The sequence below is a fragment of the Zonotrichia albicollis genome, chromosome 12 (genome assembly GCF_047830755.1).
Source record: "Zonotrichia albicollis isolate bZonAlb1 chromosome 12, bZonAlb1.hap1, whole genome shotgun sequence".
Lineage (NCBI taxonomy): Eukaryota > Metazoa > Chordata > Aves > Passeriformes > Passerellidae > Zonotrichia > Zonotrichia albicollis.
In genome coordinates this window covers 6,480,218-6,506,232 of record NC_133830.1, presented here as the reverse complement: position 1 = coordinate 6,506,232, position 26,015 = coordinate 6,480,218, and the positions used below count along the sequence as shown (strand labels likewise).

The 26,015-nt window shown below is 44.6% G+C and overlaps 1 protein-coding gene across 6 annotated transcripts in view; it reads right to left on the bottom strand.

Moving 5' to 3' along the window:
- The window catches only part of ADAMTS9 (ADAM metallopeptidase with thrombospondin type 1 motif 9), a 79,186-nt gene that overhangs the window by 48,655 nt on the left and 4,516 nt on the right, over window positions 1-26,015 (bottom strand). For 5 of the 6 annotated variants that reach the window (XR_012582330.1, XR_012582331.1, XM_074550450.1 and 2 more), the window contains 11 exons: window positions 16,343-16,629; window positions 15,329-15,412; window positions 15,105-15,226; window positions 14,704-14,744; window positions 14,485-14,590; window positions 12,501-12,647; window positions 11,496-11,637; window positions 11,175-11,282; window positions 6,572-6,717; window positions 766-947; window positions 531-667 (listed from right to left, as the gene is read on the bottom strand). Coding sequence is in view for 4 of the 6 variants with exons in the window: in XM_074550450.1 (XP_074406551.1) it covers window positions 531-667; window positions 766-947; window positions 6,572-6,717; window positions 11,175-11,282; window positions 11,496-11,637; window positions 12,501-12,647; window positions 14,485-14,590; window positions 14,704-14,744; window positions 15,105-15,226; window positions 15,329-15,412; window positions 16,343-16,629 (1,502 nt within the window). In the remaining 2 variants the exon portion in view is untranslated. The remainder of the gene's footprint in view (window positions 1-530; window positions 668-765; window positions 948-6,571; window positions 6,718-11,174; window positions 11,283-11,495; window positions 11,638-12,500; window positions 12,648-14,484; window positions 14,591-14,703; window positions 14,745-15,104; window positions 15,227-15,328; window positions 15,413-16,342; window positions 16,630-26,015) is intronic. The other variant, XM_074550451.1, reaches the window with a different exon arrangement.

The following is a 26,015-nucleotide window of genomic DNA, read 5'->3' as shown; positions in this document are numbered from 1 at the left end:
GGCTTACAGAGCCTGCAGCTGTTAATAGGCATCCTCTGAGTGAAGAGGACATGCCACCAACTGCTTGGAGCATGGTGCAAAAGCACCAGCCTGCCCTACCAAACTGCCATGCCCTTTTGTTGAGAGAAGGGACAATGATTAGCCAGCAGAGGCCCTGCACACAGATGTCATTGGTGTCAGGGCTGCAGGGTGTCCCATCAATGACGCGGTCCCACAACTGATAATGGGTATCCTCTGATTGAAGGGAACATGCCACCAACTGCCTGGAGCACGAGTCTGCCCTGCCAAACTGCCATCCCCTTTTTGGTGAGGAAGGGACAATGATTACCCAGCAGAGGCCCTGCACACAGATGTCGTTGGTGTCAGGGCTGCAGGGTGTCCCGTCAATGACGCAGTCCCACAGCTGGTAATAGATAGGCATCCTCTGAGTGCAGAGGACATGCCACCACCTGCCTGGAGCACAGTGCACAAGCACTAACCTGCCCTACCAAACTGCCATCCCCCTTTGGTGAGGAAGGGACAGTGATTACCCGGCAGAGGCCCTGCACGCAGATGTCGTTGGTGTCAGGGCCGCAGGGCGTCCCGTCGATGACGCGGTCCCGCAGCTGGTAGTAGGCCGTGTTCCCCGCCACGCGGCAGAAGAGCTTGCACCGATCCTTCATCAGGACTGCAGGAGGAGGAGGGACACCAGGAGCACGTTATCTGAACACCCTCACCCCAGGCAGCAATCCAGGAGGCAGGACCTGCATCCCCCCAGCCACTTACTGCCGCTGTACTTGGGAACCCAGCGCACGTTCGTGGGCAGCCCGTTGATGTTGAAGTGTTTCCCATCAAAGTCAGCACACTGCTCGTCCCGGAAATCCTTCTTCAGCTTTGAGCACGGTTCTGTGTTGCAGGATTTAAACTTCATGCGACGACCCACGCAGTATTTCCCACCATTTTTGGGTCTGCAGAGACAACACCGGGCTGGAAATGAGGTGGAACTGCAATTCTGCAACTGGGTCGGTACAGTCAGGATTTGCAGCAGCACTTTGTGGGCTCTGTCTTTCTGCATATCTTTAATTAATATCCCAGGTTGACAAGCAGGAAATGTTATGCTGGTGTCTTACAAAAAAATCACACATATGCAATAAAAAGGGATGAAAAAGAGAATATTTACTTTCACATGGATGCCATGGTCGTGAGAGAAACCAGAAAGGAAGCACAACATCTTCCCCACCTGAGGATTTATTTTCACATTGAGGGATCCCACTCAGGCCCATGTTTCCTTACAACCCCATCAGTCCTATGGATTTTGTGGCTGACAATTTGCCTTTGATCTAGTAGGTTGCAAATAACTAAACACTACAGGAGAAAAGGCTTCCTTCCCTGCAGAGGCTGAAACGTCAGGCAGCACTTAGTCCTTCAGGATTTCTAGCCCCAAATGTTAAAAATGGTAATGCTGAGCACTTTGAAACAACTTTACCTCTATATATTCCAGAAAGCATCAAAGACAGCCAATAAATAACTTACCCCCATTTTATAGAAGGATGACACTGGTATAAACTGGGAAGAGAAATCCCATCCAAGCCACATAAAACCCAGTGGTAAAGCCTAGAAGCTTTCATTTTAAGTTTCCTGACTCACAGATTCAGAGCTGCAGTCATAAAACTATTTTTCCCATATGTAGATGAAGCCTTTGCCAAAGAACATCACTCTGGGGACTGAAAGAGCCTCTCCTATTCCTTCTGCTGCCAGCAATGGTGCAAGAATGAGCTGCACATCAATATAACCACCAAACCTACATCTTCTATCTACACCCTGAAAAATGGGTGCCTGCAGTAGCAAGGAGTGCAATCAGAAGAGTGACTTGCCAAGCTCCAACAACCATTCACCCACAAATCCTGCCTTCCAGGGCTGTTCTTCAGGATCAGCTCTGCCTTGCCTGGGAACCAGGTGCCCATCAGTGCCCCAGGGATGCTGGCAGAATGCTCCTTCCCTTGGAGCTTGGTTGGGAAGGAACACACACAAAATTTGCATACTTGGAGAACTCTGAAGATGCAGATGAATGAGTGATAAATGGGAGCCATCCCTGTCCTCAAAGGAGGTGCTCACCGTGAGATCTTCAAGTTGTGTGCAGCCAGCACCTCTAACAAAAGAGACAGCACTCCCCTGCACCTGCACAATGGTCTCTACATACAGTGAGTCAACAGGTTCTTGCAGCTGAACAGAATTTTTGAGCATCTCTGCACCTCAGGAAGCCCAGCAGTGCCATTTCCCCCACAAATAACAATTCTTCACTCTTACGCTTGAAAATTCTTTGTGACTCAAGTAGCAAAGTTCCTGTGAAACAAATGAGAGACAGAAGCACAGAACAGCTTGCTCTTGCCAAAAGATTGCCTGCAAAACCAGGAAAGGTAGGCAGACTTCCCACCACCCGATCAGCACCACACTAGGGATGCTCACAGGTTTGGCAGAATGAGTTGAGTTCTTGAGCAGCTGCAGATGAGATGCTGGGCACCACCAGTTACACACGTGGGATTTTTCCTGCCAGCATCCTCCAGTCACTGAGATCCTCACTGCTCTGGTGCAGACCCTTCTAGTCCTACCCTAAATACCACAGGGTATGAGTTGTCCTCAGGCACAGCCCTGAGCAATAGCTCACAACACCAGCTCTACCTGCTCTGAGGGCAGTTCTCAAATGCCATCTGGAAGTGAAATGCATGTCACTTACAAAGGTTTCTGGTGTTTGCAATTAAGCAAGTACCAGTGATAAAAAGCCCAAGCAACTGCACAGTGGCCATTGCAGATTGCTGATTACAGACTGATTTTACACCTTTACAGTTCCTAGTGGAGGAGTAAGTCTAAACCTGGTTTTTACTGATTTAGTAGTCTGTTGTCCACCTTGTGACAAACAACTTCAAAGAACTTACCTGATTACACCTGGGACAGCTCCAGGGCTATCCCAGCACAGCAGCTCCTGCAGACACAGCCCAAACTCCTCCTTGCCTTGCAGGCACAATGGCAATTGCTGGGGGTTTCCCAACACCAGAGCCCATCCCATGGACTATTCCCATGCAGCCACATGAGCCACCTTTAGCTACAAAGGGACATCTCAACCACACAGCATACTGGGAAACTTCTTTATTTATCATGGCAACAGCACACTCCAGACCTGGCTGAGTCTGAGTCATTCATGGGGGAATTAACAGGATTCATCATCTTCACTTCAAAAGCATTTTACCTCTGCAGGACTGCTGCAGTTTGACAAAATCTCTGAGTTATACAAACCTTTAAGTGGGCATTTCTTTTTTAAAAAAAATTGTAATTACAACATTTTTATGGCAACCACATTGCTTCCAATATAAATCAATTAACTAAAATGAAACTCTCACCTATTTAGTTAAGGAGGACATGAAAAACATGCAGGAGTTTTTTTTTTTAAGGTATATCTAATAAAATCCAAAAATCTCAAGCTACTATTTAGTTTTTTCTTCACTAGATGTGACCCCTAAGATTGAGATAACATTGACACATGGACACACCACAAACTGAAGGATGCTAAAGCTTGCCACCTTGTTGCAAACTGTCAGCTTTGCAACCCTGGCAGGAAATCTTGCAGACAATGCTGGGGGCCGAAGCACACTCACACTTCTGACACTTAAAAAACAGCTCCAAACTTCCCTGACAGTTTCAGAGTGTTTTTAACCAGCACTGCTTCATACAGAATCTGAGGGACAGAAAGAGCTGACCCCGAAAAAGAAGCCACCCTCATATAACATCAATTTTCAGTGTCATGAAGAAATACAGCATACTTCGTTCTGTGTAATATTTTTATGGATCATCAACACTGTATCACAGAGTCAGAAGGGAAAGTAATACATGCAGAGAAACCTTTTTTCCTTCAATTTCCCTTCTCTTGGAGTCATCTATTTGACCAATTAACAGCTGCATGGACCCACTTTCAATCCAGTACCATTCCCCCAGGCTCCTGCACACACCCCAGACCTACTGCACTCCTCCCAGCAGCCCAGAAACTCTCATTTCCAGGGAATGATGGGGTCTCATCCCCATTCCCACCCCAACAGGTCTGAAATACATGATGCTCAATCCATCATCTTGAGCATTTTGAGGATGTGCACAAAAATCTGTGAAGCTCCAGTGTGCACAGATCAGTTTGAGAACCCTTCCCCACATTCCAGGAAGCCCTAGGACTGGTTGGTGGCTAGCACAGTTATCTACACATTTGTTTACATGTCAGGCTCAGACAGTTAAGCACAGGTGGATACCTCTGTGATGGACTAAAATGCAAATGTGATCTGACTCACATCCAGAGATTAGACCCCCCATCCAAAAAAACATTCCTGAAAACAGGGCTTCTGTTTTTGACGTGTTATCAAATATGCCTTTTCCCATAATTCTGCAACGTCTTTATTTGAAAACCAGGGCTTGCACCACAGCCCCTCTGATGATACACCACAGCCATGGGCTTTGTCCACCAGCCAGGCTCAAATTCCCATGTGGGCAATCTCAGTGGGAAGGGTCTGGGCTGGTTAGCAAACACATTCCTTCAGGGTATGTCAAAACAGTCTGCTGCCATTCCAGAGGCCTAGAGCTCTCCCTGCATCCCTGTAGGACACTCATCATGTAGGTGTCAGAGCACTCTACAAATTGTAGAGAGGCAGGAACTGCAGCTTTACTTTCTGCAGCATGGAGGGAATGGATGCAATTTTCAACGCCAGATTTAACACAATTTTTTACTGGATGCAAGATCCCACCCCAGATTCTCATGCACAGAAAAAACTTTAAAAAGTTAAACCAACTTTGAATAGAAAAGATTTATTGAGAATTATTTCAGACCTTACTAGAGGTATCTGGGTTGGGTTTGCTGCCTTCTACAAGAGAGGAGAGACTGTCTCCTTTTTAAGTACATTGAGAAGGGGAAAAGGCAAGAGAATATCCAGAGGGGTCTCATCCATTTGCATTGTTTTAGCAGCTCCATGATAATGGGGACACAGGAGGTGGGAGCTCACACTGTGGTGTCAAATTACAACAACAAATTACAAACCAACAACAATCAGTGGGAAGCTCTGTGGATGGTGCCAGGACAGGCTACTCCTCACAAAGACCTTGTGAGGGGCTGGAGAAGAGAGGCCAGTGCCAGCATAAGGCTCAGGAAAGGCAAATACCACTATCAGTCACAAGGATTTCTCAGGCAGCTTGGAGCAGAGTGTGTTTAGGTGCTTTTGCAAATCCCAGCCACAGCAATACATCTACTGAAGCACCAGGATACAAACCACAAGCAATCAGGGAAAATGGAATTTCAAATCCCTTGGCTAGCCTTTAGGATGAAAGGAGATTTTCTATCACAAAAAGCTATCAGTCTGAATAGATGCATCTCAGAAGACAGGAATACATCTCAGCATCCAAAGTTTCAGCAGCAGAGCTACAAAGATGCTTTGTTTTTGTCTTTCCGTGGCTACAGAAGACCATATGGAGCGTGCTGACTCAGCACAGCCAGAGGAGAGCTCTCTGCACTTGTGTTTTTCTTAGCATTGTTTTAATTAACAGGCTGGTGTCCTACTCTCTCAGCCTCAACTTCTGACGCTTGCCCAGCTGTGCTGAGCAGCCTCTCCTGTTACCACAGCACGAGTGTCATGGGCATAAGCTCTCCCTTCTCCCATTAACAGTGATGAAATTATCACTGGCACATCTCTAGTGGCAATTTTCTTGGCAATAAACCATCCAACACCAGTAATGAGAAATAGGAATCTTTTTAAGACCCCTCAGTGTAACCAGCCCCACAGACCCTCACCTCCCTGTATCTCAGTCCCAAATAAAAGCCCAGAGAGCCTTCTTTCTGCAACAAGGCATTTAAACAGAAACCAGCACAATTCACAATTTACGTAAACAGGCTGTTTTCATACCAGTTGCTCAAGCTGTTACTATTGCACCAGCTACATATTTGTCTCCTTGAAGCCCACAGCAAAATTCCCTGCCATTTCAAATGGTGCAGGATTTTGCATTCCAGGCTGATAGCAAACATTCTCGAGTACCACTTTTTAATGGGGCACAGATTTCTGCTGAGGTTTGGCTAGTCTGCAGCAGCTGAAATGTAACTGTATAAAGGATCAGCTGCAAAAGCAGCCAAAAGCTGCAAAACCAGACAAAGCAGGAATAAAACGGTAGAAAACCTTATTATAAAGGCCTCTAGGAACAGCTGCAAAAGCAACCAAAGCAGGGATAAAATGGTGAAAAAGGAAGGCTCCTTCCTTTCTGACAGCTTTGGAGAAAGAAAAACACCTCTGGAAGTGGGACCCCAGCTGTGCCTCCACAGGAAAACAGAAGGTAATAAACACATGGAGGTATCAGCTTTTTAACCCTCATTGTTGAATGGATGGATCACTTTTTAGAGCACTTCACCCACACACCAATGACCAGATCCTGCCTCACCCATGTCGGGCAAAGCCATCCATGCCCAGGGCAGAGCCACCTGTCCTTGGCACTCCCAAGGACTGAGGGCAGCCCAAGTTGGTTCCAGCCCATTTGGGCAGCCCAAAGTGCGTTTCCCCATCTCCCCCTGTGCACTCACTCGGGCCTGTTGCACTCCCGGATCGCCGTCTTTATGCCGCCGCCGCAGGTCCTCGAGCAGGTCCCGAAGGGGCTCCAGGTGCCCCAGGCTCCGTCTGTCACCGGCGCCTCCCGCTCCTTGGGCACACACATCCCAAACCTGCAGTGCTGCGCGTGAAGGAGACACAGAGCAAAGGTGGGATTGTGCTGCTTTGCATTATGAACGACCCACAGTGACCAGCCTGGGTAACGAGACTCAGCCTCACTTATTTCTCAGCCACACAATGATTTTGTAATCAAATAAAACGGAACTGCTTTTACTTTTGTCTGTCACCCCCATATTTTTCTTTCTCCATACCCTTAAATGGCAGAGTGAAGGCAAGGTGCTGAGTCCATGGAATGATTTATGGGATGAAGACTAAAGACAACAGCAACCACTAAATATTCCCTGTTTATTGGTGCTAAGCAGCACAGCAAGCTCGCAGCACTGGCTTTTCAAAAAGCTGCTCTATCTGATTTCCTGCAGAGCTGCAGAAACTCTGCATGGAGAGCCCTGTCAGGGGAGGAGACAGGCAATGAGGAGAAACACCAGGGAAAATTCAAACCTCCCCACAGTTACCCAAAGCAGAAAACTTCCAAATCCAAAAGGCAAATAAAAGAGAAAAATTAATTCCTCAAGCCCAAGTCGTTTTTTTTTTTACACTCAGACATAACATGGGACTTGCCAAGACTTGGTCTACACTTCTGTTTTCCAGCTATGACTCGTTTTCTTTTGTTTGGAAAACTGGATTAAGTTACCTTGGCAAGCCCCTATCCCTATTTTCATGGTATAAATTGTATCCTTTGGGGTATGTTTACCACATGGACTACACAGACTTCTGCAGAAGTGAAAGAGTCACCTTCTGGCCTCACCAGAATAGATGGAAAAATGTCCCCTCTCAGTGAACAGTGCTTGCTACAGTTGCTTTAAACCCAGAGACATGCAGATGCCTAAATCTTTGTAATTATGGGAAGCCCAAACATTGCTGATTGCTCACAGATTAGAAGAGGCTACAGACTATAGAATGCAGGTAGAGAGCATCACTAAAATATTCCCTTGCAGTATTTCTGTGCACCAGGTGCTGTTCAGATCTGATGATCTTTATGGCAAAAGGGTAAAATTTGCAGATGCACTGTGTTTTTCCAGCCCTTCCACTAATAGCACAACAAGACTGTATCAAGACATACCACAAGCTCATCCTGCTTTTTTAGACACCTTTATGAACCACCTTGGATAAAGCCATCTAGGAAAACAGAGCAGGATCAAGCTGTCATGGGGCTGTGCATCCCACAGGACACCAGCTCTGCAGCAGGTGGGACACCTTTTCCCATGAAGGCTGACTTTTACATAGCTTTGCTGAAGAGGAAAGCTCATCTCAGGTACATTTGCCCATGGACATGGTTTGCAGGACAGCTGAAGAACTCATAATTTGAGTCCTGCATGTGGCGTTTGCTCAGAGACAACCATGGTCTCTAGGCTGCAAAATGCCCCAGATTTGCTTTCATCTGAAGATAAAACTGACTAAAACCCATCTGATACAGTAAATAAAATTTCAGCAATAAAATCAGCTGAAATGCCTGTTTCTTTGCTGCAGGACAAATTACAATGCACAACTCTTCCTGGCATTTAGAGGCTGAAAACCTGAAGGTTGGGGTCCCTGTACAGGTCCAAAGAGGTCTGACAGCTATCATTAAACAACAGAAATACATGACACCAATCCAACAGTGCTGTCCCTGTGGAGAACTTCTTGCAGCAATGTTGATGCTCACAGCTAAATATCTAACCAGAGTCATGCCTGGCACCACTGACCCAGGGAAGATGACTGAATAGCTAACTAGTGAATGAACAGAGCTCACAGACCGTGACATGACCTATATGTCTCCCATCTCATGGTTGAGTATTAACCAGGAAGTCATCTACATCCATTGATTTTATTAAAAATTTGGGGGTTAGAGTTGATGGTAAAGCAAAGCAGGGGAAAAGAGCAGCTGTTTTAAATAAACAGCAAGATTATCTTATGAAAACACAATAGTGCTTCTTGGAACCACACCGTGAACAGTCTGGCTGTGCAACCTTTATGCCTTTCATATTTTAAAAATAATTTCTATGTTGAGATACAGCAGAAAGACTAAAAAGCCTGCCAGGGTTCTCTTTCCTATAAGCTTACAGCTCACAGAATGAAGAGAATAAAAGGCAGATTGTCTGGAACAAATTCAAAATATCTTAGACACACAGTGGAGCTGGAGAGCCCTGGCAGGGATGGAAGACATTACAGCAGACTTTCCTTTCCTTTGTCTTGCCACCAGAGCTCCAGATAATTCCCCAAATCCAGCTGCCATCCTTGGGCTGGCTGAATGGAGTAGCAGGGGGCAGAAGGGGCTGTGCAGCTCCATGCATGCATAACAGACACACTACCTGCTGCCACAGGGCAGCAGACACAAATCCTTACTGCTCATCTGCTCTACTCTTACCATTCTTTAAACAGCCCTGAAAAGCACAACAGAGAGTGGCCCAAATTTACAACCCCCTTCATCTTCCTTCAGAGATTTATCTCCACCCAACAAAGAGCTGGTTCTGTGGAACCTGGTAAAGCCATCACCCAGCAAAGCCAGACTCTGGGCTGGGCTTATGGCTTGATTTAGCAGTATCAGATTCAGTGTCCTCACATGCAAAATATGCGTAAGTTAATACTCCCATGTTTTTAATGCCCTTGTTTTAAGAGTAAATTTAGAGCCCAGTTAAATCTACATCCCAGTAATTTTAGCTAGATCTTTTTTTTAGCTATTCAGGCTCTCTTATTTCCAAAGATATCTCCATAAAAAATGGTATGGTATTTTCTCCATCTGCCAACCCATACAGCATGGGCTTTAAACATGCAGACTTGAGGCATTAGTCAGCAAGTAGCAGTTTGATAGGGCTCCTGGCCACAGCAGAGTACCAAAATAACAATTTATTCGAAGGAAAAGCACTTCAGACTCACACCTCAGCACTTCACAAGCCCAAGCAAATACCAAGCAGGACAGAGTTTATGTTGATTCAAACTTTAAACTTGAATTAGATGAACACACAGACAGCAAAATTACTCCATAAAGCCCTTTTGTGAGAACACATTTAAATACCTGAACACGAGTGGGCTGCATTAACTTTTCTTAAGAGCCCATCTGCTCCCAGCTGAGACATTCAGATCACACTTACCTAGTTGACCTAAACTTGTCAGATTGTCTAAATTTGTGGCCTGACATATTTTTGCTCACACAGTCTTTATTAAGAGCCATGCAGCTGGACACTGCATGACACAGGGCGGCTCTGAGGGGGTGCTGATCTGCTCAGCTGCTGCTGTTTGCACATCACTCTGGTCATATCCAAGGGTAAGTGCAGGTTTGCTGCAGCCCAGATTTTCAGACTTTCAAGAAAATTTCCATGTTATTGCTGATCTTTCAGCAGCGAGCAGATCCCAAGCTCACCAACAGAGAAGGTGAGGGCACAAGGTCTCAGGTCATAGGGACTCTGCAGACACCTATACTCAAAAGGGGATTTTACAGAAAAACATTAGACATTCCAATTATATCTCTAATGCCCTTTCTCAGCTATAAAAACAAATCTGCAATTGCACTTTTCCCTAAGAAAGGAAGGCAAATTAATACATGATGCTCATTGTCCTGAAGGAAGTCAGTTGTGTCATTGAACAATCACGTTTTCAGACACATACATCAAAAGATAAATTTTCAAAGAGTTCCAGTCTGTATGGAAAACTATATTTAAAATAGCATCCAGAATTTTCATTAAAGTACCTTTGAGAGACTAAGATTTAAAACTGACTCTTTCTAAAGAAAAAAGTATTATTATTAATGTTTATCTTGCGAGCCAGAAAAGCAAAATTTTAAGCTATACCATGTAGAATAACATCACACGATTTTTACTAGACACAGATGGAGAATACTTTTGTTCAGACACAAATAGTAAGAAGCAGTTAGCATTTTTATTCAAAAGCTTCAGTATCTCAATAAAAGAAAAATGCTCTCAACTATTTTTCTACAGATATGAATAACTAAAAATTAAACACTTATCCTAGAAACCACAATGCTAGCTGGAAATTAACATTGCACATGGAAACGGGAAGTTTCTATGAATTACTGCCAAAAATGTTCCATACATAAAATGTCAACCAATTCTATATTTTACTCTGAAGCTGTCAAGATGAAAAGCCAGCTGACAAGTTTATGTTACACAGAATTACTAATTGCTCACATCACACAGGCAATTTCTAACAAAAGCTTATGGAAGCTTTGCAAAAGTTTTGCTCAAAAGTTCACTCAAGGGCATTAATTCAAGAAGATAAGCACTCCAGGAATACCTGCTTTAAGCAATGTTACACCAAGCAGTTGACTTTAATAATGTATCTGGGCTGGAGATGTCCCAGGCACCACCAGGCTGAAAACACATTGAGCTGCTTTGGGCTTCCAGCGCTGCAGTCAGAGCTGTGCCCCACACAACTGGCATTAGGGAAGGATGATTCTGACTGATATGCTCATCCTCAGCCCAGGGAAATACAGCCATGAGGCACAAACCACCAGGTATTACAGACCTTTCCAGGCTCACATTCTGTCCCATCAGCCCAAGGTGTGTGTTGGGTTCGACATCCCTTGTGAGCACCATCGACGTTGATACACCAAAGTCGCCGACACTGCATCTGCTCGAGTGATTGCAGAGATCAAAACATTAAACATGTACCACATGCCTTGCCAGACAGATGATCCTTTATGAAATTATTCCCCCCAGGATTTATCATTAACTCACAAGCTTGACAGTAAGTTGATGGATTGTGAGTCTGCCATTCATCCAACCCCAGGAGACCTTATTTTGCTCTGGCAAAACCAGGAAAAATAAGGCGTGAAATTTCACTTACCATATAGGGGCACACTTGGGATCCGGGTCCAAAAATTAACTCACATTGTTTGTTGACGTCATAAATCAGCCCTGGGAGCTGCTGAGGCAATGTGTAAGTTCTTGATGAAGGTTCATCAAGCAAACACTCCCCATAACCAGTGCTACAATACAAATCAGAATACTGGTGTTAAACAGAAGGTGGGAGATCAGAATTCCCTTGTGTTTGCCTAAATTAGCTGTAGGGCAGTTGCACACCACGTCTGCCATATTTAACAAGCACTACAAGAGCTATTTCAAACTCAAGCACAGGAGGGTGTGTTACCCATATACTATCACCCTTGTGCTGTGACAGCAACCATCCACCACACCACAGTCAGCTACCATGGCAAAGCATTTCTGAGTGTGCATTTAGTTGCTGAGCAAGCACTGGCGCATTTTTATAAAGAACTCAGAGAAAAAAAAAATCACTGATTAGCAGAACTGCCCAAGGGACTGAGCTCCTGGATTTGCCAGAACACCATCATGGCTCTCATTCTGTTCCACACCACAACACACGGGAAGGCACGACAGCAAAATGGGCGAATCACTGTGCATCAGACTGACCCGTGGGCTCCTGGAACGGTGTTCCCACACGGATTAGTGCCAGGGCTTTATCTTGACCTGTGGAGCAGAAAGGCAGATTCAATCTGCCTTCTAAAACACAGCTCCGTATCTGGGCCACAAAGCTCGGGAAAGTCATTCTTCAGGTTTGAGGAGAACACACATTCCTTAAAAGCAATATCCATGGGGGAAGACTTATTCTTCCCCATTGAGAGGCTGGTCCTTGCCAGCTTATCATGAGGCTGAACTGGCAGGGACTGGATGCCAGGGGTGCATTCCTGCTCTAGGTAAAGGATGCGTGCACACACAAATCCCTCTGATTTCCTCCAAACGCTGCACACTAGGGCTCCAAATTAACTGAAGAACTCCATGGGACACATGGACATGTGAAAACAGCCCAACACATGCATACGCAAGGTCTTACTCCAGAAATTCAGTGATGTATTTCCTACTGCACTTTGACCACATCCAGGGATTGGTGTAGAAGTTCAGTGTTGGTGCCATGACATGCTGTTGGTTTTTACCTCCATCTTCCTTGCACTTGTGATTGTCATCATGTGGCATGTTAAATCTAAGAGGAAAAGAGCAGCAAAAAGTAGAGTCAGTTAAGAGGCAAACATCAAGTATTTAGCATAGCAAGGGCAACAGTGTGAACTAAATGCAAGCAAACCCAAGAATTTTCCTTAAATATACTGCTGACAGATATTACAGAATAAAAGTATTAATACACATATATTCATAATAAATCTAGAAGTGTTAATGAACAGTGTTTCTACCACTCATCTGGGAAAATCTCTGCAGCACCCTGCTAAGCCCTCCACTCCATGACTGCATATATTTAGCCAGACAAGTTCTCCAGGGAGCCTGAAGTGAGATGCAAACCCAGCTGCAGTTTCCTTTTCAGCTGACAGTTGCTATCCTGCAGACAGGCTGGAGTCTGGCCCCTGCTTCATAAAAATGGGAAATATTCTGGAACTGACCACAGATCCAAGAGTTAATCTCAGGGAATTCTGAAGGAGACAACTGACATGAGCCCACTGACTGCAGACCCTCATGCACACAGGCAATACCCCGTTGGATGCAAAATACTTTCTAATGCAGTTGAATACCCTGGGCCACACTGCTGTCTAAGCAGGGTTGCACCAGGGATAGACTTGGCTGCTATACTTTATGTGGCAGGTTTACAAAATGCCAGCAAGCATTGGTATCAGCAGAAACCAACACGAAGTTTGCAGCACATGACACCTTGAAGAATGTGGTAAATTCACTAATGGAGACAGAGCGGCTTAAAGCACTGCGCTGTTTGAAGTGGGGAAGGGGAAGTGACCTGGTGTGATCCTGTGTTCCAAGGCTGGGGAGTTTGTATTCCATTAAGATTACCTCCAACAAACCATCTTTTCACTCTGCTCTCTGAAAAAAAGAGCACAGAGGCATATCCTGCTCGGGGGCACTGCTAACTGCCCCCAGCAGCTCTGAGGCAGCATTAGCAAAGGAATTAGGCACAGGTTAGGTGTGGGGAACACCAAAACTTTGGGGACTTTCTGTCAGGAAGTCTTATTTAAACAAATACTACTGTGGTTAAAAATAGACTGTCTCAGCCAGCTCTCCATGAAGAAAAACAAGAGTTTAGAACAATGGGAGATCTGTTCCCAAGTACTCATCCATCCCACACCTACAGACCTCCACTGCAAAGCAGGCGTGTGATGGTTTGGGACTGAATCAGCTGCCAAAGTTTGTAGCCAGGGGTAAAGGACTATGTGATCTAAGGTGATTTTTCTCATGACTGCTCAGTAGTAAGAAAAAGCAAAAATTGTTTGAAAGAAACTTCTGCTGGAGGAGGTGAATGGCAGCGTCTCTTCTGGGGATGTCCAGCATCCATGATGAAACAGTTCAAGAGCTGAGTCAAGCTCACTTATACACCTCATCACCTCCCAGATGCCCTGGGTAAGTTCCTCCTTCACACACAGCTGCTGCACTTCCTTCACCAGCACCACACAGAGCTGTGGGACAAGCTGTGGCAGGCTGAGAATCTGCTCTCAGAGAAGACTTCAGTCCCAAAAAAATAGTTCAGATGTGCCAGCATTCTTTGTTGTGGTCCTCCTCAAGGACCTCTGCCCAAAACCCTGGCTAGTTCCAATAGCTTGGTCAAGATGTCATTTCTTAGGTGCTGCTTGTGGTTCTCTATCATTTATCCTCCCCAAAACATGGCCCTGCTGGTTTGGCTGCTCTCAGGTAGGCTCCAGAGCACCTCAATTTCATCTACCTCAGTGGTGCATCTTCTAGCCAAATATACTGATCTCTCCTCAAATAATTAAGCTCAGCAGTATCAGTTCCCAGCCTGGCTGGCAAGCCCTAGTTAGCATAAATATTGGGCTATTTAAATGTAAATGTATTTACATAGAACATACACATGGCCAAGTTCATGTGCTATTGTGAAAGCAGTGCTCAGTCCGTTATCTTCACTAATTGAACAGCTCCTGTATGGGTCACAGACTGTGCCCAGCTCTGCCAGACCTAGGAGAGAACACAGAGGTTTATGATAGAAAAAGAAATGTCACTCACCATTCAGAACAGGCAACTAATATTGTCACTACAAAAAAAAGTGACAAAGAAAAGGTTTTCCTTACCCAGAGTATCGCATTTGTCGTGCGCTCTACAAATATCCTGTCTGAAAGCAGAACAGACCTGACACATTAATTCTCAATGCTGCAATGAGTTAAGGCACAAGCACAGTAACAACAGCAGAAACAACTCTTGGTCCTTCAATGGACCTTCTCAGGCTGGTTTGCCACATCATCCAAACTAACTCCCCACCACAGTCAGAGTTTTTCATCTTATGCTAAACCCATGGGCAGACCTTAGACAGCCTTGAACCTCTCAAAATTATCTCTTGTTACGGTGAACACATGCTCCCACAACTGCAAATATCATTTCACCCATATCAAAACCTGAACATTTCCCATACATAACATGCTCACAGTCCCTGACACACAACTGGCTACAGTTTTCATGAGAATATTCACCACACCTGGTAACAAGCACAGCTGTATCATGCCGAAGGTGACTTCCCTCTGGGTGGTTTTGGGACTGCTGCCATTGGCAGAAGTTTTTTAATGTTGTCTGGGCATTGTAAGATATTGAAGGGCCATCCTGATAAGCAACACACAGAAAGCAGGTATTTTAATTATTCATGACAATGCTCACTGCAAATGCCATTGTCAAGCAGAAGGTGAAGAAAATAATTTCCATTACCTGCTCATTATGTATCACGACCAATTTCACAATAACAATATTAATTAAATTTCCAATGCTTGGGTCTTTGTAGATAGACGCCACCTGTTTCAAAAAAGCAATATTTGGAATTACTGTTAACATTCAAGGAAACAAACAATTAAGACAACACACATATTTTCCATTTTGCAACTGTTTTTCTCCTGGGCTGCTCTTCTGCCCTGTTCAGTGCTCTGATGCTACTTGGAGAGACCTCCTGGCAGAAGCACAATTTGAGAATGAAAAAAACCTGCTGATATCAGAGAAACCCAACATTTCCTTTTGCTTTAGCACACATTTCACCAAATTAAAGGATCATTCTGCTCTGAGACACAAAGACCACCAAACAAGACTGTCAAAAGCAACTTACTCTTCCAAGCACCTGATTTTGACATGGGCAGTTTCAGACCATGCATTCAGTGCACTTCTACCCTCAGACAGGATGAACATCCCTCCAGAGACACAAATGTGTTGGGTACTCCCTGCCAGTCACTCTGAATCTACAGAACTGCCTGTCTGGAAACTACTGCATACTAGTACCTGCAGCTCCTAAGGCGCTTGTTCTCAGCCTGGAAAGCCAACTTGAGAACTATGCTAAGGATCAAGGTGACAACAGACTCCTCCTTGCAACAGCAAAGGAAGTCAGGCAACTGCATAACCTACCAGCCTCAGGCCCCTGGAAGGCACAGTGCCCAAAGAACCTTTTTAATTCAGCTGTTATTTCACATGGGCTTAAATAAAAAGTACAGCATGAGGACTAAACAACCAGTGATATTGCTCATGGTATCTGATGTTCAGAAAGCTGGAAGAGAGGTGTGAGAAGGATCAGGAAGCATGATGGATCTGGGAAAGAAGACTCCAACCAGCCATGTTTTACCATTTTTGATGCAACCCCAGCATTATCTGGGGCGTTGCATATGAGCACAGCAGAGAGGGGCTCTGTGACCACTAGAAAATGATTTGTGGGTGAATCTACTTGTTGAGTTGAACACTCACTATTGACATCAGGGTTAAGACATAGTGCTGAAGGTTGGCTCCATGGTAGGCGACCATCCTGCTGTCAGCCACCACCATCACCTCCACAAAACGTGGGTAGGACAAGAACCGCTTTGTTCGCTTGTGGCTTTTCTTTTCACCAATGGTCCCCGTCTTGTTGCTGTCCCCAGAAAAAGAATTCACTTCCAGGCTGTGCTTCAACATCTCCACGTCAGACAATATGCTGCTCTCTGCCCACTGCCTTCTCCAGTGTTTCCGTTTGTTCTTTTTGTGACTGTGGTCATGATCTATGGTCAAAAGGCAGAAAAAACATACAGTACATTCTGGAGTGAATAAAATTAATACCATGTGTATGCTAAGTCAAAATACCTATTGCCTCAACAAAGTTGTGTGGGCTTGCTCCAAACAAGCAGGGAACTGAAACAGAAGCACTCAGTGGAAGCCCACCATGTAATCCAACATCTAAGGCTTCATTTTTAAAGCCATCTTGGGGAAGCCAGCAGCACTTAGAGGTGGACATTCCCTGCAACAGAGCCAGCTCCTGGTCTGTGCAGGAGGGATGGAGCCCTGCAATGGTAATTAGCCACTGCAGCAGCAGTGTGAGGATTCTGGGCACGTCCAAGGTGGCCAGGAAACCACAGGAAACAAAGGTCCAAATCCTGTATTTCTAACTCAGGCATGAAGGACGGCAGGATTTGGCCTTCACAGCAAAGCAATTATATATGATTTATTTCTGTCTCTAACAATAACACGGCTGGGCTTCAGCTCCCCCCCTCCCTTTATTATTCTGTGCTACAGGAATGGTAAAGGTCATCTAATAGCACAGCTGCCACTGGCGAAAGAATAGAATTCAGGAAGTTTCACATATACTGCTTTTGATATTCAATTAGGCCAAACATAAAAGCAGCCTGAAAATATACTCCATGCTGATACAAAGACGACAAAGTGAAGAGGGAGAACAGGCATATAAAACATATGGAACGTGTACAATTAAGATTTACCATCTGATTAGTATGTAATTATAGCATTATTTAAATGTAAGAGCAAAATCAGGCTTATTTGATGCCACTTAATTTTTAATCAGTTCATCATAGGAAGTAGCTAATTGAATGTGATTCATCCACAAAAAACTGTTCACTTCTGCATTTAATATAAAGCCAGATCTGAACTACTCATCTACGACTCCAGGCTACAACCCTCATGCTCTTTGTAGCTTTAGTTTAATTTCGTCATGGTGGTGAAAAATATCACATTTCCTTATCTGACCCATTGAGTAGGTTAGAGGAAGCATAATATTATGGAACAAAGGAATATTCAGTACTCAAACAAGATTGAAATGATAGGAAACTTCTTATTTTTTTCTTGTATAATTTCCTTTTAGGAATATTTGTAATAATTTCCAAATAAAGAAATATGTTCTGCAGTATCACAGCAGGTAAAAGGGGATCAGCCTCTACCTATGTGAAAAATACTATCCTTTTGCCCTATGTGTAAATAGGCAATACAGCAGTTAAGAATTAAATCCTGTCTACTCTGTACTACCTAAGTCCTCTAAATTCCCCTTTCTTGATATAGTCCAGACCACCTTAATACAGCAGAGAGTCTGCAGTTATTTGAGTAAGAATTTGAGAAAGCCAATGGCATTTGTGGTTATAATTGGATTGCCCTAGTTCCTCTGCTCTAATCAATGCCCTTGTGTTGGCAAGGTTATGCTCTCATGCTGGCACTGCTTCGTGGGCAACCATGACATTATCCCGACTCATTCAGTGCCAATCAGCTTGGGGAGCCAACTATGCATACAAATAACTTAAAGGTGAGGAGAGGACCAGACTGAAAGTGCTAAGCCCAGCCCTTGAGCCAGCTCCTCTCCTCTCTGCACCCTCAGACTGCCACTCAAATTCTCCTTTTAAATTACTAACTTCCTAAAGGAGCAGGTGTCCAAGGAAAAATGTGTTAAGGATGGTGAGATGCTCAACAGGGCTTGAGTGAGGCTGAAGACAAAGCTGCAGAGTGAAGGCAGAGCTCTGCAGGGCCCCAGGTGGGACCATGAGGCTCAGGTGCCTTCTCCTCCAGCCATCCAGTCAGAGGGATGTCAGATGGCAAAACAAGAGGGAATTGCAAAGACACCTATCTTTGAAGACACCTATCACACAGGTCTATACAAGAAGTTGATATTCACTGGGCTTGCACTGAAACCCTGCAACTGGTGTCACACAATAAAAAAAACCCCACAAACCACCCAGAGAGTACCACATGAAATCCCACATCTTGTTCTGAGAGCCCTGACCTGCCCCTGATCATGCAGGGGAATCAGAGCCCAACAAAGCCAGGTATGCCCAGCACAGAGGAAAAATAACTTTCCTTTTTGTGCAGAGATCTGGCATAGAGTCACAGAATCATTTAGGTTGGAAGAGATACTAAAGATCATCAAGTCCAATCATTAATGTAATCCTGCCAAGTGTTGGTACAGTATCAGTGCTCTTTCCCCATTCAGCACACAAATGAAGGCAGACACATCATCACTTCCAAAAGAACTGAATTATTTCCACTCCCAAAGTCACTCCAATACTTGCACTGTGCTATTTGGACAGGTCACATATTGGGTGTCTGTCAGCCTGGTTACTGGAAAACCAGGCACCAGTGATGGGGATGCCCTGCATGGAAACCCCCCCCTGGACTTTGGTAGTAGTGAACTGTTATCTTCACCCATCTTTGTTGCATGTAGATAGTGTGCACTCACCTGTAAAAAATTAAATGCTAATGGCTGTGCACTGCTCTCAACCCATCTGTAAAATCCTGACCATGTTAATGGGAGCAGCACACAGGCACTGCCAGGAACTCTGTGTGCCTGATTCTGCTGATATCCCGCTCCATTACCATGGCCACAACAGCAGTGCTCTCACTGAATGGTGCAACGTGCTCCTGCTCCATCAGGCACAAGGGAAAATCTCACATTACACAAAACTGTGATTTTGCAGCACCAGCTTCCTACTGCCACACATAACATCAGAAAAGGGTGTGATATTTCCCCACTTTATTTTCCCTATTGTGTTAACATAGTAACAGAAATCAGCAAGAAAAATGGTTTTCTTGGCAAGCCCCCAGTCTTTGCAATGACCTGAAACACATCTACTTACACATGGTAGTAACTGGATGGGTTTAAGAAGCAAAACATTTTTCTTTTACTTTGTAGAAAAACCACACTCCAGTGAGTGGACAAACCCTTTAAAATCATGCAAACTACAGTTCAATAATTCAAGTATGAGGCGAGCCCATGCACTGACTCAACAGTTCATATTCATTTGAGAGGCAGGTAAAGGCTAGAATAATGCCCATTTTACTGCATACTTTACTAAGGCAATCTATGCTGTTTTCACTGTCTTTATACAGACCTGGTAGTTTATGTCAATTTTTTTTCTGTTTGGTTTCTTCTTTGTAATGTGGGACTTAAAAGGCGACCCAATCCTGTGCAAGGATATCACTTCCTGATGGCATCTTTTCACTAATGCCATTTATTTTTGCCTGGGCAAGAAGCCTCAGCCCAGAATCCATTCAGCTGATTTATGGATGTTTCCTGCTGGCTAATGTACTTTGGATCTATCACAAGAAAGAGGGCAGGGAAGACTCAGGTCCTGTGTGAGTACTCTGCCTGCATGAAAGGGTGACAGGGCAGAGTCGGGATCTGCTTTTGACATAGTAACTATTGTTATACTAAACCAAACATTAAAAGATGGAATGATCACTTATCCCAACAGTCCTAATCCTTTCCATTTCTACATTAACTAGTCCTTGGAACAGAAAGCAATTTGCACAATTAAGTAAGACATGTAACAATTCAAGCAATTCCAGTTCAGGTCCAAGTTCATAAGAGCTGCACATAGCAGTGAAAAAAAATGTAACACAGAGAGAGAGAGAGAGCAAGAGAAGGAGGCAAGAAAAATTCTCTTTCTTGAGCTAACAACATCTCCCTGCTAGGAAAAAAGTATGATCCTTTCAAACTGACTAATTATCACAAGTTTTCTGAATGTGTGAACTAGGATTTTTAATAAAATTTGCCACTCAGCAGTTGACAGACATCACTTCTAGCTCTGCTCTGATCCAGTTGCACAGATAATAAATTATTGCACACCTCCATAAAACAGACCAAAACTCAGATGAGCTCCCCTCATGCAGTCAGTCAGTGTGTGACCTGTCTCCCTCAACTCCACAGGAGCAAACCCTGGCCAAAAGCTTCAGTACAAGCCCCAGCTCCAGCTGCCTGGCTGGATTTGCTGCCTGTAGCTGCTACAAAGGCAGCTGCCCCAGGGACTGCCATCACCTGGGAAACAGAGAGAGGAAAATGGATTTGCCTTCATGCAGAGATCAGACTGGCTGAAACTGAACCACATTTTTAGGCTCTTCTTGCCAAGAAATGGAATGGAAACTGGCTCCTCTTTAGGACACAAACAGGTAAGAAGCCAGATCAAAGAACTTTTCTAGTCCTGGGTCTATCCTAATTCTATATCAAGATGTTTTATATCTCTGTCTTTCTATACACCTACAAATTTATCTCAGATGGATTTGCATGAGGCCAAATTCTCGCCTCTGTAACTGTGGGGTGCTGTTGTGGTCAGCATAACCCAGAGCTGAACATACCACCTCTGCCAGGAGCTTCACACCCTGCTTGGACAATAGCCAGGGATTGAAACATAATGGGGACCAGCCACTGCCTTGGTCTGTACCACACTGAGATGATCAGTCCCATGAGCAGGATTAATCCTGCCTTCCCTCTGGATAGCTCCTTGAGTGAACCAGAGCTGCTGCTATAGCCAGGTCCATGTCCAGGAGCTCCTCCTGCTGAAACCAGTCCCACGTGTCAAGCCCAGAGCCCAGAATCTGTGTTTGCAATATGTGAAAATATTAAGGCCAGAAAACAAAGCTATAAAGCCATGAGCAGTTCAGACTGGCATGAAGCATCACTGATGCACAAACCAACAGTTTCACCCCAATTCACTCACTGCATCCTGTGTCTGTGACTATAGAGACCTGGAGGTGCCAAAGCTCAAGGTGATGCTGAACCCTGATGTCTGTCAGGGTAACCCTGCCTTTCTTCTCATTGCTTGAACCAGAATGCTGAGAACCATGGACTTGCAGTGAGCAGCAGTCAGCTTCCCTTAGTAATAAAATGTTCTCTGGTTTACACCATGCTAACACTAAAGACCACACATACTCTAAATGTTTTCTTTCCAGGTGATGAATATCAGAATGCATTCCAGCCTAAAAGATTATTTTTATGCCTAAGGTAAAATGTTGCAAGTGAAAGCTGTCAATTTTGCACAGTAGACAGAAAGTAGATTAATGAACAAAACAATAAATTTTCTCCTTAAGAAAGGAGATACTAACACATGATCTGAACATGTGGCAGAAAATTATTCAAGATCATCTTACAGAACTCCCACACATGGTCTTCAGACAACTTCCAATGCACAACAGTCACAAGTACACCAACCTGTGTCCCACACTAGTGTCTAGTGACACCTATGAGGCACCATGTCAACAAGAACAACACTGAGGCCACCACAACTTTGTACTGACAGTCAGTAAAAAAGATAAGACAAAATACCCCATTAGAAAAAAAAAAAAAGAAATTGTTCAGCAATTGGCCACAGGGATGTTGATAATGACATTACAGGCATATGGGAGAAGCAGTCACAGAACAGTCAGCCTGTTTATTTTCAGTAATATATGCCATAGGGAACAGACAGAAAGCACCCAAGTGATTCCCCCCTGCTTCTCTCACCTGTCCTCCTTCAGTGGATGTCCACACAGATGAGGTAAAAGTATGTCCATTTTGATTCCAGCAGAATAATTTAACTCTGTCCACTTACCATGTTTAAATTGCAGAACAATAACCAATCAACAGCAATTTGTTTAATCATAATCTTAAATCTTACACCTTTAGGGCACCAGATGGATGCTTGATACATTTTCAATGCTAAGAGTAACAACAAAATGCATGCACTTATAACTCACATTGAGGAATCTTAAGCCAAAACTAATTATGGGATCTGTATCAATGGGACTGTGATCAATGTTTTTTAACTGAAGTCAGTCTATTACCTTATTTCACTTGTCAATATCACAAGACACCTCAAACATGACAGACTGATCCCTTCCCCAGCTCAGCATGGCAAAAGCTTGTGCTTGACCTCTCAGGCCCAGCTGACCAAATATCAGTTGGCTCTTACTGTGCTGTTACCTCAACAGGGAGGCAGAAATAGAATTAATTACATTAGCATATGGAAGTTGTGATGCAATTCTCATCTTTATTCTGGGAGGGAAGGAAATCTGAATTAATTACTATCTGACTAAAAATTACAATCCACTTCTTTAAGATAAGAAACTTTTCTGAGGAAAAGAACAAACTCAGTGTTTTACCCTGAGGCCAAGAGCAAAGCTGACAGCTTAAACAGACTCTTGAAAGAGCTCAAGGATTGCTCAACCTGGAAGTAAAGGCTTAAGAAAGCCTCCCTGCTGATCTCCTGCAAGCCTGAGTTTACGTGACACTCAGCAGTACAGAATTTGCCTGAAGACCTGCCTGGAAACCAGACACCTAGAATGCAGAATTCTGCTGGATGAATGAGTTGAAAACAAAAAAGAGGGGACACAGTTGGAAGCAAGACAGAGTCCAAAAGAAACAGCAAAAATACTAAAGGGCTCCAGACCAACAATCCAAGTGCAAAGGATCTGGGATTTCACCACAGACCACTCACAGGAGTACAAGCATTGAGCCCTGAGGAAAAGGAATTCAAAGTTTCTGCCTTGAAACTGCTATAAAGTAACAACATAATACATACAAAGATCTGGAGAAGGAGCAGGAAATTTCCCACCACTGGCCTCATTCCACTCTACTGCCAATTTTGACGCTGCAAACACACCTTGAACCACAGTTGGAGCAGGAAGAACAGCTCATCCCCTTCCTGCACCAATGAAGACCACACTACAAAGTCAGGCTTTAGCCACAGTACCAGATAGCAAACATCTCCTTCCCCAGGTCTCCTCCCTGGTCATGGCACTGACAACACACTAACAAACCCCCATTCTAGCAACCTCAACCTGAGCAGCCCTTCCAAGAACATGGGAACATGGTGACAGAACCATCTCCTGCTTGTGCCATTGGTTCCCCAGTGACTTCCCATGCAGCTGGTTGCATTAGGAGAGCAGGCTGGTGCTAATTATCATGCAGAAATAAGATCACAATCATTGAGCTGGCAGCATCAGGCATCTGCTTGCTCAAGACACAGGGCAGCCCTCCTCTGCCCTGGTGGTTCCCCAGTGTCAGGTTCAGTGGGAAAGGTTGTTACAGTTACTATGAAAGGGTAATCTATTACAAATTACTCGTTAATGCAACTGAAAAATCAGTGACACATTACTGAGTACGCCTGTGCCATGCTGGCTCAGCAGCAAGTCTTGCTTCACGCTGCTGGTTCCTCCTCTGCTTTTTATAGGACCCTTCTCAGCACAACTTACACACAGACCTTCTCTTCTCACCTGGACCACATGGGGCTTCCCTTTGTGGAGCTGCTGTGCCTGGCCACATGTACCCTCCAGCAAACTGCTGTAACACCCAACAAAATACCAGCAAATTTGAGACCCTTTTGCATCCATTTCTGTCAGGTACTGGGACATGCTAAGCCTGCAGGTTGTGTCCCACAGCCATCTGTGCTGATAATACTTGGTGGATTTTGGAAAGCAGCCTCAGCAGGTGAGTCACTGGGCTTTCCCACCCCTGCCAGCAGTGGGTGGGGGCACAGTCAGCACAGCACAGGTAAGACCTGCTCTGTCCTGCACTCATCTGAGGCTGTTTCCAAAACCTCACCACCTCAGCACAAACTGCTGGAAGGCCTCTTTGCTGGCTACAGCCCCTTGGCTCCCCTCCAGAAACAGGAACAGCTCTAATCATCTTCCTACTAGTTTGGCACCATCACAGTGTTATTGCTGCTTCTGCATGACGAGTTTTGCCTGTGGTGGATGTTCCTGCTTTAAATGCTCTCATTAAGGAGAGAAGACTTTGTGCAAGATCCTCACATGCAGCCCCAGAGCCCAGGTCCAATGCCAGCCTCAAGATGGGCACAGCTGAGCAGCAGCAGGGAGGGAGCAGCTCACACTCACTATATATAAACTATGAAAGCTAAAACCTAAGGCATCATGGGTACAAAGAGGAAGCTGTCCCAAAAAGTTTAGTTGGGAGTCCTGCATCAGGGTCACAGTAAAAGCTGAACAGAATTTGCAAAGTTTGGAGCAAGAGCCGAACAGTCAACAGAAGTAGGGCGACAAAAGGGCACAATACTTGCAATTATACTCACAGACACAGGGGGATTGTGGCTTAGTGCAACCGAGCAGGTGGAGGCCACATCTGTTTCAGAATAAGGGGTGGCCAAGGAAGAATGATTGCTAAGGTTCAGTAGAAGGCTAAAGGTATGACAGACCCTACCAAAACTGGAAGAGAAGAGCTCCAGAGAGCTCCACAACTGAAATATACATAGAAATACATATATACATACATCACTGACAAAAAGCATGGGAAATATGATAGAAAGGAGAAACAGCAGAAATGGACATAAGACCCAGAGCAAGAGGTGCCTGAAGTGGTTTAAGTGATGACCAAAGGCAGTGTCCTATTGGCATCTGGAGCTGGACATCTCTCTGCAAGACCAAACCTTGACGGTTTCACATGGAAAGGGCTCACGGGTCTGCTCCTGGCAGAAGGTCCCACTGGATGGGGCCTTGGGGAGGTGCTGCCTGCCTCATGAAGGTGGCTGGCACACGGATGCAGGATGCAGCTCCGTGCCTTTATCACTGGAGTCAGATTGTTCCTCCATGGGGTGCAGGAAAGCGGCGCTCTCCAGCCTTGCAATGAGCCACTTCCTCTTTTCTTTTTTTAGGACTGCAATTTCTTTTCTCTTCCTCCTCCACCTCAAAAAGGCGGATATTTAATAATTGGGTCGGAAGAGCTGGCTATCCTGAAGCGATGGGTGGTAGTGGTGCTGCACCTCAGTGACATCATGCTGTCTGCCTGGCCAAGCCCTCATCCCGTCAGGGCTATTCAGTAAAACACAACTGATTATCCTGCCAGATCCCCGGCCAGATGACAAACTGATTCACGGCACTGACTACAAGAAAAGAAGGACAGGAAAATGCACCATTTCCTATGACTGAAACTACATTAACCTGTTACCCCAAGGAAAACTCTGTCCCAAGTTTTTCTTGCAGCAGTTGAGCTGTATGCCAGACGGCTCAAATGCATTGCCAGAGACCCCAGTGCTGTGCTATGAAAGTTCAATTGCAGAGCACAGCTTCCATTTGATATCCATCAGCATTCAGAGGAAAAAGATCTTTTTCCAGAACACCTGTAGAGTATCTTTTATATCAGAGGACCTAAAACTGTTATCAGAAACTGCTAATTAAAAGTTCACAAAAGCAAATGCCTGGTTTTCTAAGCTGACCTCAGGACACTGAAAACTAGAAGTACAACCAGGGAGACTGCTGCAAATGAAAGCTTTTACTCAATTTGTTAGGCAATTCACAAGGGAAACTTGCCTGAATGCCTTAAGAAGTTTAAAATTACATCATTATGGCAAGGGCACACCAGTATGTTGACTATTAATCATTTCCAGGAAGATGACTATCAGAA